The 18,514-nt window shown below is 34.9% G+C and overlaps 1 protein-coding gene across 6 annotated transcripts in view; it reads right to left on the reverse strand.

Annotated features, from left to right (window-relative positions):
• LOC149568649 (uncharacterized) overlaps positions 1-18,514 on the reverse strand; it is a 240,319-nt gene that overhangs the window by 65,863 nt on the left and 155,942 nt on the right. For 2 of the 6 annotated variants that reach the window (XR_016362597.1, XM_089821524.1), the window contains exons 17-19: positions 699-821; positions 538-589; positions 358-419 (exon numbers count right to left, since the gene is read on the reverse strand). Coding sequence is in view for 4 of the 6 variants with exons in the window: in XM_089821524.1 (XP_089677650.1) it covers positions 358-419; positions 538-589; positions 699-821 (237 nt within the window). In the remaining 2 variants the exon portion in view is untranslated. Of the gene's footprint in view, positions 1-357; positions 420-537; positions 590-697; positions 830-18,514 lie in introns of those variants that run through there. The other 4 variants (XR_016362596.1, XM_089821523.1, XM_089821526.1 and 1 more) reach the window with 3 other exon arrangements.

Genomic DNA, 18,514 nt, shown 5'->3' on the forward strand with positions numbered 1-18,514 from the left:
AGAGTGGAGAAGCTACAAGTTAGCTCTGAGACAGCTATATCGTGTCATTACATCAATAAAATATATAAGTCAACATCAACAGCCTAAAACCATGTCTAAAATTACATTAGATCCAGTGAGAAAATTAGGATGACAGAAGTAAAACATCTCTATGACACTTTAGCCTACACTAGGACATAAGAAACAACTTGCATGAATTGAAACATAAAAAATATAACCACAACAGAAGAAAACTAATCACTTAGTACATCAGGAACCACAGCATACGATGCCCTCTCAACATCAAGAACAAGGATGTGGTGAAAGAAATCAGCAACACTGAGCAAGCATTAAAAATCTGTCATATATACAACGCACCATTAAGTTTGCAGTAGTACCCAATTTGGAGGATTGTAATTTAACATTCTGATATTGTTGAGCTGCCATAACACAAAACAGAGGATAATAAGTCTTTAAATGACAAAAGAAAAACAGTTCATAAGTACTCTAATGTTTTATGGGGGGAGAAATAAAATAAAAAATGAGGCAGAACTAAACCTGAAGGTGTTTCTCCACATTTCACATCTTTTATCAAATTGATAATTTTTTCCTGAAATATGAACACAGTTTGAAATAGCTGAGAGGTTGATGATTAACCTAATGAACAAGCCATACATTGTCATGCTGAAAACAATAAAGTTAAATAAAAGTAGACTCACCTTTTGTATATTATTATGTTCTATAATACTTTGCAATGGTGGAAGGATAGAAGAAGTTGGCACACTTTTAACATCAGTCAATCGTACAAAAGATGGAGGATTCAGAGTTGACTCAGAAAAGGCCTGTATATCTCCAGAAAAAGAAATGAAAAACTTAGAGCCAACCTCCTCACTGAAAACATAATCAAGGAGTCATTCCTATGTAACATCTATATCAAAACTTATTTGCAATCAATAATCACACCTCATCAAAGACATTCCTGTTGCCACTGCACGCAGATCAGAAATATGTTACTACTTATGTACACTAAAGATACACACACAAATGATCTTCTGGTTTGTAACCAATCCCGGGCCTCAAAATTTACATATTAAAAACAAGTAAAACTGTTTTATCTTTGTTAGGAAGGAATGCAATATGCATTGCTTGTCAATTGTCACCCAGATTACATAAACATATATATTGGTAAACAAGGTCCTTCTAATATCTCTTATACATTATGGATGATTACTTTCTGCATTGAAATGGAGCTTATTATAATGTCCTAAAAGCAAAAAGATCAAGGTTGCATGTGATGGGGTTTCTTGGGTACTTAAGATATGGGAACAACTATTTTTTTAAACAGGAAATGTTATTTTTAGCTGATAGGATATTATATAGGAGACTTTGATCACTTAATAAGATGTCTAACCTGTTAAAAGAATACCAACAGTTATGAATTCGCCAGAAAGTGGGAGAGCAGGTAGTCATTATAATTTATGAAGAAGCTCCAAACTGGGAAGAACACAGTAATAAATGCACACAGATATTACGTTGAAACTGTCCAACAGATCATGATAGCGATCAGATTCACAACGAACTCATTCTCTACCTATTTCCGATGTTAAGGTTGTAGCTTCAGTCGGATTGGTTCAATCTGAGATACATTATTGTTATTGGTAAATCATCATTTCCTATATATACTTATCCATGTTAAATAGTATGTATATATATATACAATTTATGTTAATATAATATTATTAAATGATGATTACACCTTACAGACATGTCTCTTCATGAGACACATCTCCTCCTCTTATATTTATATGAGATCCAGATCTGCATTTGGAACACATCAATCACAATGGCAATGTTATAACATTTACAGAAACAATCTTAATTTCACAAAGTGGTATCAGAGCCAAACTGCAAATGTAAAGAAACAAGGGATGAGAATTAAAAGAACAATCTATATTAGCAATGATAATAAGAAAGTAATTAAAGGCATGGGATACTTCTAATCTAGAAATAGTGGTTGGATGATGTTGTCATGGATGACAAACCAATTGATTCTTGTCGAACTAGAATTTTTCTATACCAAATCAAATAGAAGACTGAAACATCAGATATATTAGTTTACAAGCTTGGAGATCGCAGACTCATTTCTCAAATCAATAGCATTTGGCTAAAGTAATTAAACTAACTGTTAGAGTTCATTTTCTGCGAAGAGGGGGACACCAGATGTTTGTGATATAACGAAAACACGGTGATAATTATTGTCACAGTCTCATCAGCAATATTGTAGAATGGTTGGGAATGCCGAATTGTCTACTAAAAAAAAATATCATGGGAGTTGCCAGTAATCCACGAATTTCTCATAGGGAATTTAACTAAGGTTTTCTAAGAGAGATTACTATAATTTATGACAATTGAATACACCTACAAGAGAAGAATGAACCTTCCGTGCGATGCCAGGTAATTGAGTAATGGCTCAAACCAATATGCAAATTTTATAATTGTGCCCAATGCAAACATAATTTATGCACTTTGTCATCCACTCGTATTAACTAGTCAATTTTGAAAGAGAACAAGTTAGTTGATAAGGAGAGTTGGTGCTCTTTTAGAAGAATACATCTAAGGACACCGACTGTAAATGTCTGCATCTTCGTTGCAACGTGGATATTATGGATTTATTACTTCATATTGATCCTTGATTCGTTCGTGCACTGGCAGACTTGGCATCTTATTTATTTGTTCAAGCACATATTTTCAATCATCTTCATGGACCGAAGATTCTGTATGGCTGGCTTTTCCATGATAGTATTGATCATTCAGGTGACCCTGTCTACTTTCGTCCCCTAATACAATGTGGTAGAAAATTGCTGGAGAAGAGATTTGAATTGGGCAAAAGACAGAATGAAACTTGCAGACTGCAATGTGGGGTTTGGGAGTGCAACCAAAGGAGGAGAGTTGTCTACATCCACAAGTACAAATGACAACCCTATCAATCCCCTTCTTGGGACTTTCAGAATGGAAATACACACAATGGTCCTCTATGGATAGTTTCACCAACAATATGGAGATGAAGCTTGAGATTCCCCTCTTGGCTAATGTAATCCTGAATACAATATTAATGAGTAATGAATTGATGTGTGTGCATCACTATTCCACATGTTGATTCTGCAATGATGATATAACCACAAATAAGAATTGCTATGATGAATGATGCTAAGTATCCAAGAGGATTAGTAAATCTTGCACAAATGTTGCTATCGATATCCAAAGGTGTTGCTGAGCGCAAGTCAGCAATGATGGAGGAAAAGCAAACATGTGCTCATGTTCTCAGGTCACCCTCTATTTTAATAACATTGATTAAGGAAGCATTATTATATGATTGTATGGAATAGTCTTATAGCTCTTCATTATCGCTATTGTGGGATCCAAAGTCAAATACCATCGTTTATATCTTAAGAATATTATCTGATAAATCTTCCTAAGTTTAGTGGTGCCACTAGTAATCAAAGTGAGATATGTCATTAAGAAGACACAGTCAGCATGAGAGAGAGTGCATTTCACTTATCGGAGAATCCAAAGCAAGTACAACTCACCAATAATGGGAATGTATTGAATACTTTTAAGTTTGTAACTGACAAATAAAGTTAAACATAGATAAATATGGAGAAGCGAATTGGAAGAGCATCGCATTAATAGAAGATTGTGTCCCACCAAGCACAAGTTTTGAGCAACTATTAAGGTACAAATGTTCCACTATTACTAAGGAAGGTAAGAACGTAGGAGAACATTCTAATTCATTAATTTATGAATGTTTTATTAAGGAAGATTATTTATTTATTTAACAAAGATTATTTATAAGGAAGGCATGAATATTTCTTTTTGTGAATGATATCTATTTATATGCAAAGTAAATGAATAACCATGATGTACTAGGAAATGATGACATTTTAATTCAAAATGAGATTGAATAATTTGTTGGTTGTGAGATCTATTATCAGGGTATGATAAGTAACAAATTTAAGTATTTTGTTATCTTATTTCCATTATTGAAAATAAAAAATAAAGAGTTGTGTTATTATCATTTATGATATTGTTAGTAATAAGGATGAGTTAAATTACTAAAATTCTAATTAATGTTAACATTGTTATTTCTACATGAGTCATATGCCTTAAGCTTTCCCTCTGAGAATTTTATTGAGAATCAGAGGGAGTTTGATAGTCAATTAGAGGCAACCTTGGACAAAGAGGACAAGATCTTGATACTACGTATACTTGAAGCTTTAGACAGGAAGTATATTATCTTCTATAATTTTCACTCGTGTTAGTATGAAATCAAACAAGTAAATATGCATAAGAGTGTCATTCATGTACAAATACAAGCTTTTGAAGCATGAATATACTCTATATATTGTACCAACACTATCATTCACAATAATACTTTGATCATTGAGATCACCAAGTCATACATTGGGTATTCTAGAAAGCCAAGACTTTTGTGTAAACCTTAAAAGAGAGGGAGCATATAGAGGATATGATTCAATCAACCTTTGGTGCTCTTGATCATATTAATTTAGAGGGAGTAAACCACATTGTGATGGATTCACCAATGATATAAATTTGGAATACACAGATTGCAAGATGTGTGTAATATAGGTTTATTCAAAAAATCAAACAAATACCTTTGCATGAACTGAGGAAATTTGAGTTGTTGTTGTAAGAGGTTAATGAAGCTTTTAAGAATTCATTTGAACCATCTACAAGTCTCTATTTGATGAATGACACTCGACATATGAGTTGTAGATTCATTCATGTGGCACAATCATATTCAATCAAGATATTGGCGTATTGTGGATAAGTTTAAGAGAATGGAAGGATATGTTTGCTTCTACTATTAATCTTAATGAATGTTTGAACCTTTAATGGATGAAAAGAGCAAGTTGGAACTTAAAAAGAAGTTGGCATATTTGATATGATGCAAAAGCGTTCAACAATATAAGAGTGGGAATTTTACATTGTGGGGGAATAATAACCAATGTTTCATTCCCATTTGAACCATCTTTAGAAAGAAGATGTTCCATGACCCTAATGGGCAGATAAGTACTCGTATCTTTTACATTTATATATTCATTTATTTATAATCCTATGCATACTATAAGAGTTATTTGCCTTGATTTTTTTCCTTTATGTCTAAGGATGTTCTTGCAAGAAAAAGAAGGTTGGTACTTGACATATGCTACCAAATATTGTGCAAACCCAATCTTATGATAGTAGCTCCAAAGATGTTGATGATCAAGATGGATAAAGTGAGGCTCTTGAAGCAAATATCTTTGATGATTTAGATTATCAGATCCTTCTACATTAAGAAGGAATATGACACTTCTTCTAAGGCAACGCATGAGCTTATAGGATTGATACTTAGAGGGAGTCTAAAAATACATGTGTGTGATTGCATAATTTTGATGGGCCTACTTCTATGTATATCATGAGGAAGTAATGACTTATAACCAGAATGTCGGAAGATCGATATTAGATTTGGAGAGAGTTTGAAAGGCATCCTTGGGCGAACAAAGCTTCTAATGGAGTAAATTGTAACTAGAGTACCTAACTTCCCAAGATCATTGTTTAGGGAGAGAATTTTGAGGTGCAATCCTTTGTGAATGGTATCTTCTCTATGAGGAGAAGTTCTAAGTAAAATTCCTTGTAATGCATTCTTCTCTGTGAGAGAGAGAATTGAGGTGAAAGCCTTTGTACCACCCTCTGACTTACTTCACGGTGGTTGCTATTTCACATATGTAATGAAACGTTATGATCTTTCATTGACATATATAAACAGAAGGTAACCATTGTAAGGTGACAGTCTTTTCAATGGTAGACTTGTTATCATGACATACTTCATTAAGTTGTTGTCATAGAGTGTTGAAATTCATGATAACGAATGTATTATGATCAGGCTTCATTGAGTTGTTGTCCCGAAGTGCCGGAGATCATAATACTTGTCATGATGATTTCATGACATTGTGATTTTTGTTAATCTGATCGACTTAATTGTCCTGGAGAGCTAAAAATCAGATAACTTATTCTCTTGATAGACATCTCTTATTTGATATCAGTGCATATATCAAAAAGAATATAAGTATGATGAATATCAAATGATTGACATTTCTTGTTGAATCATACTTCGAATTATATTGAAAGATAACATCTAAATTGACGGATATATTTTGATATCCTTAAATATGTCATTCCAAGAATATCATTCTGAAACAATCTCTTCATATACTTGAGAGCATAATGTGTTCTACAAATCCTCGCTAGCTAAGAGCGAATGTTAAGGTTGTAGCTTCAGTCAGATTGGTTTGATCTAAGATACATTATTGTTATTGGTAAATCATCATTTCCTATATATACTTATCCATGTTAAATAATATTATTGTATATAATAGCATTTAATATATATTATATTATATATATTTCTTATGTTATAGATATATAATATAATACATATATATTGTTAGATATATTATTATTTATGTTAATATAATATTATTAAATGATGATTACACCTTAGAGACATGTCTCTTCATGAGACATGTCTCCTCTCATATTTATATGAGATCCAAATCTGCATTTGGAATACATCAATCTGCCATGTCCCCTCTTTAGTCTAACTAGCAGAGTTATGTAAGTGAGTCTATCATGAGGGTCTCGTAAGCTAGCAATTGTGGATAGAGACTCATACAGGATATTCAGTGATCGGGCTAGACTTTACAGGCACTTAGGAGCCAGTTGGGTGCAGTTCCTTGATTTTAGGGGGTATCCCTACATTTTAGGAGGAGGATGTAGTTTTCAGATGTGAGGTTCAACGGGACTATTCCATGGTTTCAATTTCAGGATGATAGGGTGAGTTCTGTAGTTTCTAGGTGCATCACTAGATTATAAGGATGGGACTGCCAGTTAACCCATCTCATCTGGTATCAGTCACAGACATGTGACATAGTTAGTTTCACATTTACTTGGTTGGTTTGGGCTTTCAGAGGCAAAATGGGGAATATTTTAATATATTTAAATATTTCTTAAGTTAGCATTTAAATCATTTATAATAAGGCTATTTATGTGGCCATTTCAAAGCAATAAGGGGAATATGGCTTTGTTTGGTCAGATGTGCCCTTTTGTTATAGTTTGTTGGAAAGGTCTTGAATTATTATGAACTATTTTCACTATCCGAGGACATTTTGGCACTTTGAGTCGTGACATTTTAATAAAGTAATGTTTTTCCAATAGCTTGGATGCCTTTATTTGGGAAAATGTTATTTTATTATAAAATGTGAAGTGTAATTCTCATTTAGGGTTCGATTTGCACTTGGGAGGAGTTATAAGGAGATGAAGACCTAAATGTTCATTATCTTTTGACATTTAAATCTTATGATATTTGGAATTGCTCTGGGAAAGCGATTTTGTGGCTTGGGACAAAACCCTCGAGTCTGGATTGTTGGGATGCAAACCTCAACAAGTATTTGGGTGATTGAATTTTGAGATATTGGAAATAGTGAGATCAGAGGAGAAATCGATTTCTTCCTAGACAACTTTGCATTTGTGGGAGACTCATTTTCAGCTGGGCAGCCATTATTTGCAGTTGAGGCATCGGTATTTGAGGTAGCGATCAACATTGGCAGTCTTTCTATTTCAATGCAAAAATCTGATTACTATTCCTAGTATGGTATGAGGCATTTCCAGATTGTCAAGTATTTTCAATAATGAATGTTGTTTATTATATGTAGTTTAGATTTGTTTGTTAGTTATCTTTTATTTTTGCATATATCTTCAAAAATTCAAAAACAATTGAAAAACCAGCAAGAAAACAAAAAATTCAGAATTGGGCAGTCTTCCAGAGATGCCAAACGCTAGCCAAAGGCTCAAATTGTGAAACAAACAACAATTTCCAACACCTCTGGTATTGGGGATCTTTCACAATCACAATGGCAATGTTATAACATTTGCAGAAACGATCTTAATTTCACAACAGATGACATAGTTTACCAACCTGTAGATGGATATATATGTGGGAACCCTTCAGTTTAGCTCATCAAGAACAAAAGCATCTCTGCTCACCTCCATACCTCCCCACCATACTGTTCTTGAGTTGTGCTTTCAGGTATGTACATTACATTGAAGTGTCCGTCATTTTTGTTTTGCCCATGGTAGGTTTAGTCCATCAAATAGGGTGTTTGCGGAAAAACTATATTGAGGACCGACATGCCAATGAGAATTTGCTTCGGCAAAGCCAGTGAAGGTGAAGACACCTAAATCTATCATCAAGTACATTGGATCCATTCAAGGCAAAGAACTCAACTGTGGTTCACATACACGCCCAACATTGGTGATTAGAACAAGAGCTCTACAATCAAATGCTTCTCCCATTTGCAGATTTCGTCTTAATTCTCTAATTGTGTAAGAAGACCACTTCAAATCCTTTATTATCTGGGTTAGCCATTGCAACTAATGTCTCTAGAATATAAGCCAAGACATCCTTTTACTTGGCACTGACATGTCAGAAATATAGTTTAAGAATGCAAATATTGGAAATTATCACACACAAGAGAACAATGTGTGGCTCTTTGTGGCGCACTTAAAATGATTAAAAAAGCAGAAAAAGTTGAAATATCCCAAATGGATATTTTCTCTACTGCTGCTATTTGTTTAATTATATAAATTATATTTTCTTATAGATTTTTCTTTGATCTTATAGAGCTAGACAGAAGTTGCAGAATAAGGTTGTTTATTTTTGTATTTTTCAGAATATAGTCATTATAATGAATAAATAACAGTAACTAATAAAATAGAAATGACAGAAATCATATGCAGCAATACATAGTATTCTGGAAATGATTCTAAAACCGTACTAGTAGAGTCTAATTTATATAAGAATAGTAACAATACAGATGTACTTCAAACAAAGTTGACGCCAGTTGAATATGGGAACCGGCTACAGCCAAACAAGTTCAAATGATAGAGCCCAAGCCGTTGCAATAAAACAACTCCAGTTTGCTACAAATAAACACTCCAGAATTCCTCCAGCGAGCTGCTACAAGGAAAAGTCAAGCTAAACAAAAGTGGTCGCCTTCCCTATAAATCCACTACCTGCAAAGAGTGACTGCAATACTAGAAATTGATCCTCTACCGTGATCAAAATGTATGCATAAGAACCTTCAAATCTGATCTTGTTGAGGGATACCCAACAAATCTACTCTGAACACTAGGGTTTGTGTCCTAGGTGAGGAATGCTCTTCCAAAGCAATGGTGTCCAAAATAGGTTGACAAAATGATAAAGATACTCACCTTTAGGTTACCATCTCTTTATATCCCCTCTCCAAGGCAAATCGAACCCTAAAGTGGATTTCATTTGGACTTTATAATATAAAATTATTTCCCCAATAAAGGCGTCCAAATAAAGATAAATCATTACTTTATTAATGACAAATAGCTCCAAGCATCAAATAAGTCCTGGCAAGTGATAATCAAATAGTAGAGACTGAGCTCTTTCCAACGAGCTCTCACACATAGGCAAATCAATCCAAATGGAGCCAAAAAAAACTCTTTATTACTCCAAAATGGCTAAACACTTAGCCTTATTTAAATTATTAAATGCTAACTTAGGAGAATATTTAAATATATTAAAATATTTCCGAAGTAGCCAAGGAACAACCCAAACACTTCCAAAACATGAAACTAAGTTTGTCACCTACCTATGATTGATGACAGACAACCTAGGCCAAATGGCAATCTCACCCTCAAATCTAGGGATACTCCTAAAAATAGGTAACACACCCAAATCTGATCTCATAGAACCTCAACTCTGGAAAACGTCGCCACCTCCTAAAAGGTAGGAATCTCCTACAATCAAGGAACAGCCTCCTAAAATCAAGGAATTGCTCTCAACTGATCTACTACTACCTCTAATAACAAATCTAGACACTGAAAATCCTGACTGAGTCCCTGATCACCACTGCCAGCCCATGAGACTCCATAATAAGCTAACTCTCATGTCACTGCTAGACAAAGCTAAAGAGGGGACATGACAAAGTTAAAACAATGTGAACACCAAAACCTGCCATTTTGTAATTCCCTTTAAGCTCAATTCTCACAGAATACGAAACCAGACCAAAAGTTGTGATGATATGAGAAAGAAATTTTAGCGAACAGTGAAGGATATTAAAGCTTTCTATATAGATTTCAAGGTCACGAAGGAATTTATTTTTTAGGAAGCAGTCTAGTGATAACTACTTTGGTGAAACTGATTTTCTACACTTCTAGAGTCATGTGTGCAGTATTAGTTATGTGTGCAGTATTGACATTGAAGATCTCTGTAATCTCAATAAATGGAGAGATTCAACACCAAAGGAGTTATCAGTTGTACAAACAGAAGCTGAATTAATTAGCCAATAGGCTAGTTATGTGGGGATGTCTCACCCAGCGCTAAAAAATAGCGCGCAATTAAATTTTCCGTTCACCAGTAAACGCACAATTGAAAGGTAATTAAATCGATCTAAGATATAGCTTTTGAAGACCGACTTCAATGGTTTTCGGCCCTACACTGCATTGCCATTGCCATTCGCAAATGTGTTCCACCGTAGAAAAGAATAAAATGGAGGAATCGTGTGTATCAAATTCAATGGAAGAGAGGGAAGCTGCGTAGTGCCTAATGTCTTTCATAAACCATTTTGAAATTGAATGATGTTATTCAAACTGGGACTCAAACTGAAGCCCTCAAATATCAATCAACGTATGGCTGTGGTGAAGAAAATTACTGATGGGAGATGGGCCATTATAGTGAATGAAATATTCAGTGATGCTGCCAATTGACAAAAAATCTGCAGTTTAGGCACTGCATTTAATACTTCTTTCTTATCAAATGAATGTGTTCTGTCAAGTGTCCATTGAATCTGGCAAAATGACTTACCAAATGATCTCACCTGCTATTAAGTCATGAAAGGAGAGTTAAAAGGATTGTTTTCAGCAACAGTAGATGGAGAAATGCGGCACATGAGATTGCCAGTGGGATGGAAAAACGAGCTGAATTTCATTGGCCTCATACGCCAGTTATGTCTTATTGTGGAATGTCTGATAGATAAAATAAGATTGTTTTGACTGGTTATTTATGCAAGAAACTATTTCGAATGGAACTGATAATTGCATTTTTTATTGTAATCATCTCACTTTTACTAATATTAATACATAGTTATTTTTTGTATATGGAAAGAGTGTTACAAAATAAATTAAGTATCCCAGCCATAGTCGACACAGACCAGCCGCCCATAACCAGCCAAGGAGAAATTTCTGCGTGTGTTCAATACAGACCAACCAGTCAATCACTGTCCATCTCAACTGCTCATTATAAATATTTCAGCTAACTTTCTACTGCACTGTAAACAACATTTATTATATATTTGTCTATAAATATAATGGACTGGGCCTGTCTCTATCAGAGCCCATATTTGGGTTTCTCAACTTGGTATCAGAGCCAAAGGAAAGATTGGCTTTACAATCTGATCTGGTCAAGTGTGAGTTATTATTTTTTTGATCTATTGTGGATTGATTTCCACTCGGGGATAAAATCAGAGTGTCCTAAATGAATGTGCTTTTGTGTGTTTATCTTTGTACGGTGTTTGACATGTTTATCAGCTATGCAAGAGTATTGCAGCTGTCTACAAGTCTGAGTGATGAAAGTTGTAGTCCATGAAATACAAACCCACTGATGTGCTTTGTTTCGAGATGAATTGGTGGTGGTTTCAAAGAGCTCAGTTTGGATATGAAGTGGTTAGCTGCTGCTCAATGAGCTATTAAGAAAGAATCATTGGTGTAGAGTTCTTTGTGCCCCAATTATAAAAGTAAGCTGTTTTCCAATATGGTTCTCCTTGTGCTATTCTGTTTACGTAGTATGCAGATGAGAGTGGAGTATTGCAGATGGACTTACCTTCAAAGCATAGAAACCAAGGTTGCTGCTGCCCCAAAAAATACACAACAGAGTGTAGAGAGTTAGGAGAATCTGAAAGAGTTTTGATTTGGAGCGGTGGTGTCAGATCAAAAGATCATTGAAGAATCTCTGGCAAGATGATTGAGAGTGTATTTGAATGAAAAATGATTGATGGTGTATTTGGCCAAAGAATGTGAGTTGTCTTATATCCAGTTAATGAAGCAGAAGATTATAGCTCATGCTAAAGACAGGGACCACTGGAAAGAAAAGAAAATTGAAAGTGTGATATTGTTAGAGATGTGTGAAATTGGAGTTAGACAATCAAAGATAAATAAGCATTGTGTGAAGCTGCCAGTCATAGATTAATGGTCTGTGGAGCACCTTTGTGCAAGTGGGAGTGCCAGAGAGTGTGTGCACAATTCATGTGAGAGAAGAAGATTGTTGCTAATGTATGAAAATGATGTTGACTGTCAAGGACAAATAAGAGTTGCAGCAGCTGCTACAAAGAAAGATCTTAATATATATTTCTAAAAATCTCTGGTTTTATTGGCTTAGTATTAGGTGTTAATGATCTTATTTTTAACTTAGGTGCTAGATGAAGTATATAGGGTTTGTCAATAAATTGTATACATGTCCAGTATTAAATTAGCTGTGGGAGTTGTATTGATTAGAAAATGAGATGGTGTGCTAGAGATTGTTGTCATGGTGCAAAGGTCTCTCTAAATGTGTTACTGTCAATAGTAGTTATGTAAAAGAAAATTGTTGAAATGATACCCCTCAAGAAATTGTTGTTAATAGTATTTTGGAGACTGTTCATGAAGACTGAATTATTGGATGGTTGATTAATGGGCTATTGTAAGGGGTGCATTAGAGGTTGTACCCAACACCCTAGAGTTTTGTTTAACATATTAATAAACCATGTATCTGAAAAGGATTCCTATACAATTGGCGAATACAACAGCTGGGTACCCATGTATCTAAGTAAATGGATTTCTTTTTATATGGACTCAATAATCAGTTATTTAATGTAGGTACAAAAGGAGAAAAGCCCATAGTGATGATGGTTTCCCCGCTTTGATGATTTGTGAGCAATGAGTTCTTCGTTTGCGGTAATCCAAAACCACTTTAGTGCAAATTTTAAGGTGATGTTTGTGGTGAGCTTGAAACTACTTGATAATTGCATTGGTTAGCAGTAAACAGTGAAAAGACAAAGTGATTGTGGTGCGGGGAAACAATAGAATGATGGTACTTGATAAGTGATTGTAAATGGGTTAACAAGGATTTAGGCCAGGACCCATACACTCTAGATTATGAGGGGGTATCTACAAGAATCTGATAATTAATTTATGGGGGGATGTTAGAAAATAAATTAATTATCCCAGGCATGATCGGCACAGACCAGCCACCCAGCACAGACCAAGGAGAAATTTCTGCATGTGTCCAATACAGACCAACCAGTCAATCACTGTCCATCTCAACTGCTCATTATAAATATTTCAGATAACTTTCTACTACAGTGTAAACAATATTTATTATGTATTTGTCTATAAATATAATGGACTGGACTTTTGTCTACCAAAGCCCATATTTGGATTTCTCAATTATGAGAACAGATCAAAATAATAGTTATAGATAAATAGTATATATAAATAATGTTTTAAAAACCTACTTAGGGACTAGATAGACAATAGTCATCCATACAGTAGACCTACGTGGCAGTAAGTTTTCAACATTCACCTATAGTAATTGAAGCCAAAATGGTGCATGTAAAATTTCCGGTAATTGCTTTTGCTTTTCTTTTCTCCCCATGATTACTTTTTTAGCTTAATTAATTTTATATATTTAGTTTAAAATATTTATAATATTATATTTTGAATATTGTTTTAATTGAAGTTAAAATTATTTCATAATGAATGCTATCATTATCATTGTTTAGATTTTAGTTATATAATTTATTATGCGTAAGTATAAAGGTTTAGATTAAAAAAAAGTATTGACATGGTAGTTGTATATTTTAAATTTTATAATCTTTAGGAGCCAAAAAAACTAAAATTTTAATGTGGTTAGACTTTTTGAAATAATATGATTTTATTGTATTTGTCATCAAACTTTTCCCCTTTTCCATTAGACTTAAGGTACGTTACAAAGAGAATATTAAAAAGTTCACTAAAGTTACCCCATGCTTTAAGGAATTTATTAAAATAACTGGAAAAAAATTATGTTATTAACTATTAAATAAGCGTTGTTACTAAATTGCTTAATTGTTGTTTCTAAAATCAAACATCAGAGCGAATGAAAACAACCTGCAAGTGGAAGCTCCTGCATTTTTTGCTAGTCTCATTTTTATCTGCTCCATTATCAATACAACATATAATTACCAAATTTGAAGAAAAATGTCAAGCTGGCAACCAGAATATGTAATGTTCTGATCCCCGCAGTTGAAGATGTGATACCACTGTATACCCAATTTCATTTCAGAATGAACTGGAGGCAATGTACGGCTTGGAGAGAGGAGTGTCTAGGCCGTACAGTAGTAGATGGTAGGCCGTATGGCAAAGTTTGAATGGGTTGTACGGCTCAAGCAAGGGAGTCATACAATTGAGATATGAGTCCATAAGGTTGAGATATGGGGCCATATGGTGGAGATAGAAGGTCATACGAGGGGATTGAAGGCTGTACGCTTTCTCTTAGGAGGTCATATGGTGAGGGTGAAGTTAACATACAGAAATGGGTTGAAGCGTTCGGCGAGGGAAAATGCAACACGGAGTTGATCTTCAAATGCACTAACACTAAGCCCTCTGGATGAATGGATAACTCAAGAAATTGTACTAGAGGCACCAAAGTATAATAAACACAGATAGATATAGGTATATTCCAGACTAAAATGGTGTTCCGAATTTGCCAGATCCGAAGCAAAGTAATTCACTGACGGAATAGGGTGAGGTTGAATCCCATCGAAAGCAAAGAGAGTCAAATAGGGAAGATCTTTCACTTCTAAAATGGCAAACAATAGAAAATCCCAATTGGAATTTGCTGTATAAAGAAAATAATCCAAATCGCATACCTACTACTACCTACATGTCATGCTTAAATACCCTTCGGAGAAACTTTTTGACAATTAACAAAGATAGTCGACGGCCACACCTACGAAAACAATTAAATAAAAATGGGTCTGAGATATACTAAATCAATCGGCTCATTAACAAAGGTTTGATTAAATATTTATTTTATGATGGGAACATTACAGAATAAATATCCAAAGACACTTTGAGTAAAAAAATTGTGCGCCATAGCAGTGAATAGCATTTTAACCGTCCGCTTCAGTCAAAATTGGTAGTCGAATCACAGTTTCTCAATTCAGATTAGGCTAGCTTGTTCCAAATTGGGATCTTAGTCGTGTTCTCCGGAATCACAAAGGTTTTTGCGAAAAAATAGACCACAATATGGACAATATTTTCTTACCGTAGTGAGAAATTATAACAATGGCTCCTACCAGCATTAGCAAAAAACTGACATTAAAGGGAGCAGCAAATTAGCCTGAAAGAAACAATGATTTTGGACTAGCAAACATCTTTTGAATAGCAACAAATTTATAATTGGACTACAAGTTGTTTCTAGGAGTGTTGGAGTAAGATAAGGTCTGGTGGATCAAGATTAAGAATGAATTAATATCAATACATTTGTTTTTATATCTATAGTCTCCAAATATGCAGAAGAGCAATCCCGACAATAAAAGCAAAGATCAGAAAAGAATAGACAAGCACAAAACGTGGATAACAAATCACTTGAGATAATATACGATTGTATTTAAGAAATAATGGGCTTTGCTCCTGCTCATGCGAATAGAGCAAATTTTTTCTCAAATCAACCAAGATTTTATCGACAATGCGAACACTTGTGGTGTACAAAGTATGCAGTACCTTTTCACAATTCTTTTCTTCGATGCCCAGATAAAGAGAATCTAGATAAAGGATGGATTAAAGTCAAATCACGCATAAATCCTAATTGCAGAAAGGGTTTGAATCGGATCCCAACTATCAAAGATCAGAGGAGAATGGGATACAGAAGGCAATTTAATTCCTTTGCCACTCTCCAACCCACGAAAAAAGATCCCAGCATTGATAGCCCTCCATGGTGCCTACTCAAAAAAATTTCCCTCCCTCATGGACCTATAGCATCAATACATAATAGACTTGAGTTTCAGGAGGAAGATCGGGTGAATATCACTCTCAAAACATGCAATCAAATATGCTCAACAGAGATGCAACGACAATGGCCTTTTTGCCTGCTAGACTAAACCTAGAATGGAGGTAACCAATGTTGCACATTAGCTTAGAAGCCTCCTTGGTAACCATATCAATGTCACAGTTATGGAAAATGAGTTTATTTATTTAGTCTGTGATTGTTTAGATCTTAAGGATTGGCTTCTTTATGGAAACACCTTAGTCTTTAATGGTTATCCGGTTAAAATTTTAGATTGGACCCCTTTCTTTAATCCTCATAAATCAACGAATTTTGTAGTAGAGAAGTCAGTCTTAATCCCTAAGCTACCAATTATATTTTTGGTCAAGGATTTAATCAAATCCATTGGATCTAAACTTGGAACCTTTGTTGGTATGGTAGAATCGAATCTGACAGTCTCAAGCCCTACTATCATAATCAAAATGGATGTCAATACTATAAACTTCAAAACCCTAGATATTTATGTTAATGGAAATATCATTTCAATCAAGCCAAGATTAGCAGAAGGCTTTTTCACGGATCAAGATTTAGGAATACCTCATTACTACATTGTGAGTGATAGGGAAGTTTCAAAGATATTGATATTGCCCTAAATGAGAATGGCAAGGGTTTTACGACCATTCCTAGGGAGGAGCCAGAAGAAGGGGAAATTATGGCCTCCTTCCCTTGTCTTAAATTAGTCATCATCAGAGAAAAGGACAATAGGGAGGAAAATTCCCCTCTACCCCCATCTCCTGAGATAGATAGCCGAGTGGGTAGAAATCCTGATGAGACACATTGTGAAACCCTTGAGAGGAAGGAAGCTTAAGTAAAAATCTTAATTGAAGCTCTTCACAACATTATTGTAGAGGACCTTACGAATCAATTTATTGATAAAATCCATGACGAAAAGGAGCTTAAACTCCAAAAGTCTTTATTGATTACCAGAATTATGGAGGAAGATGGCGAGGATGGTGAAGAGGTAGCATAAACCCCCATTACGAATAAGGTAGCTTTAGTAAATATGGATGATGATTCCCCAGTACCCTTGGGTCTAGGAGCTATCCTATCTAGTAGAGAAGGTCCAGACCATGCTAAAATAGTGAGAAAGAGAGGTAGGAAATCGCTGCAGGAATTACACTAGAAAGTTGGGATTGCCAAAGACCAAATCAAAATCACCAATTTTCTACAAGCTGGGAAGGGGAAATTCTTTCCCAAGGGGCCATGAATGTCATCACATGGAATGTTAGGGGCCTCATGCCCCTAACAATCAGCAGCTCTTTAAGCGCTTCATATCAAATACTAAAGCTGATATTTTTCTTCTACAGGAAACCAAATTAAGTAGCTTAGAAATGACCAAATTACGTAGATCTTTAGGGTGGAGGGAGGTTAGAGACTCCCCAGTAGAAGGAGAATCAGGTGGTTTTCTGTTAATATGAGACCCCAAAAATGTTTCTATCTCCTCAATAGAAGTAAATAAAGATTGGATGAGTGGGTTAATCAAAGGTATCAGGTCAAATTTCAGATATAGGATTTTCAACATATATGGCCCTATCAGCAATGTTGACAAACTCCAGTTATGGACTGAATTGGAAGCTAGGGTAGGTTCTAGACAAGATGATCTCTCCATTTTAGGAGGGGATTTCAATGCTATCCTTAAATTCTCAAAGAAAAAAGGAGGCTCCAACTCTCTCCCACTAGCATCAAAGGAGTTTTTCAACTGGGTTAATAGGTTAGGTCTACTAGAAGTAGCATCTCAAGATAATAGCTTCACATGGAATAATAGAAGGAAAGGCTTTAGCAACATTGCGGAACAATTAGATAGATTCTTGATCCATGGTGACTTACCTTCCATCCCTATTTGGCTCTAAGACGAAGTTAGACCAATATCACGATCAGATCACTACCCTATAGCACTGAAAGTTTGAAAGACAAATGCCCTAGCAATTGTTCTTTTAAATTCAAGCAAATGTGGCTCAAGCATGAAAATTATCTAAAACTCATTGAACAACGGTGGGGGGAAATCGAGGTATCAGGATCATAATTATTCCAAGTTGTAAGTAAATTAAAAGTTATTAAGAGGAGATTGAAGGAATGGAATTCAAACTTTGTTGGTAATATTTTCGACAATAGGTTGACTTTAGAAAATAAACTAGCAACCCTTAATGAGGAGGTTATGAAAAATGAAATGAGAGAAGAACAAATTCTAGAGGAAAAAAGGTTGATGCAACAATACGAGAAGTCCTAGCCAAAGAAGAGACAAAAATTGAGGGAGGTATAGTTAGAAGCTAGGGACAATAACACAAAACATTTCCATAACAGCTCCAAACATAGAAGAGCAATAAAATA

This window comes from Cupressus sempervirens, chromosome 3 (genome assembly GCF_028749045.1).
Source record: "Cupressus sempervirens isolate cs-2001-9-10 chromosome 3, ASM2874904v1, whole genome shotgun sequence".
Lineage (NCBI taxonomy): Eukaryota > Viridiplantae > Streptophyta > Pinopsida > Cupressales > Cupressaceae > Cupressus > Cupressus sempervirens.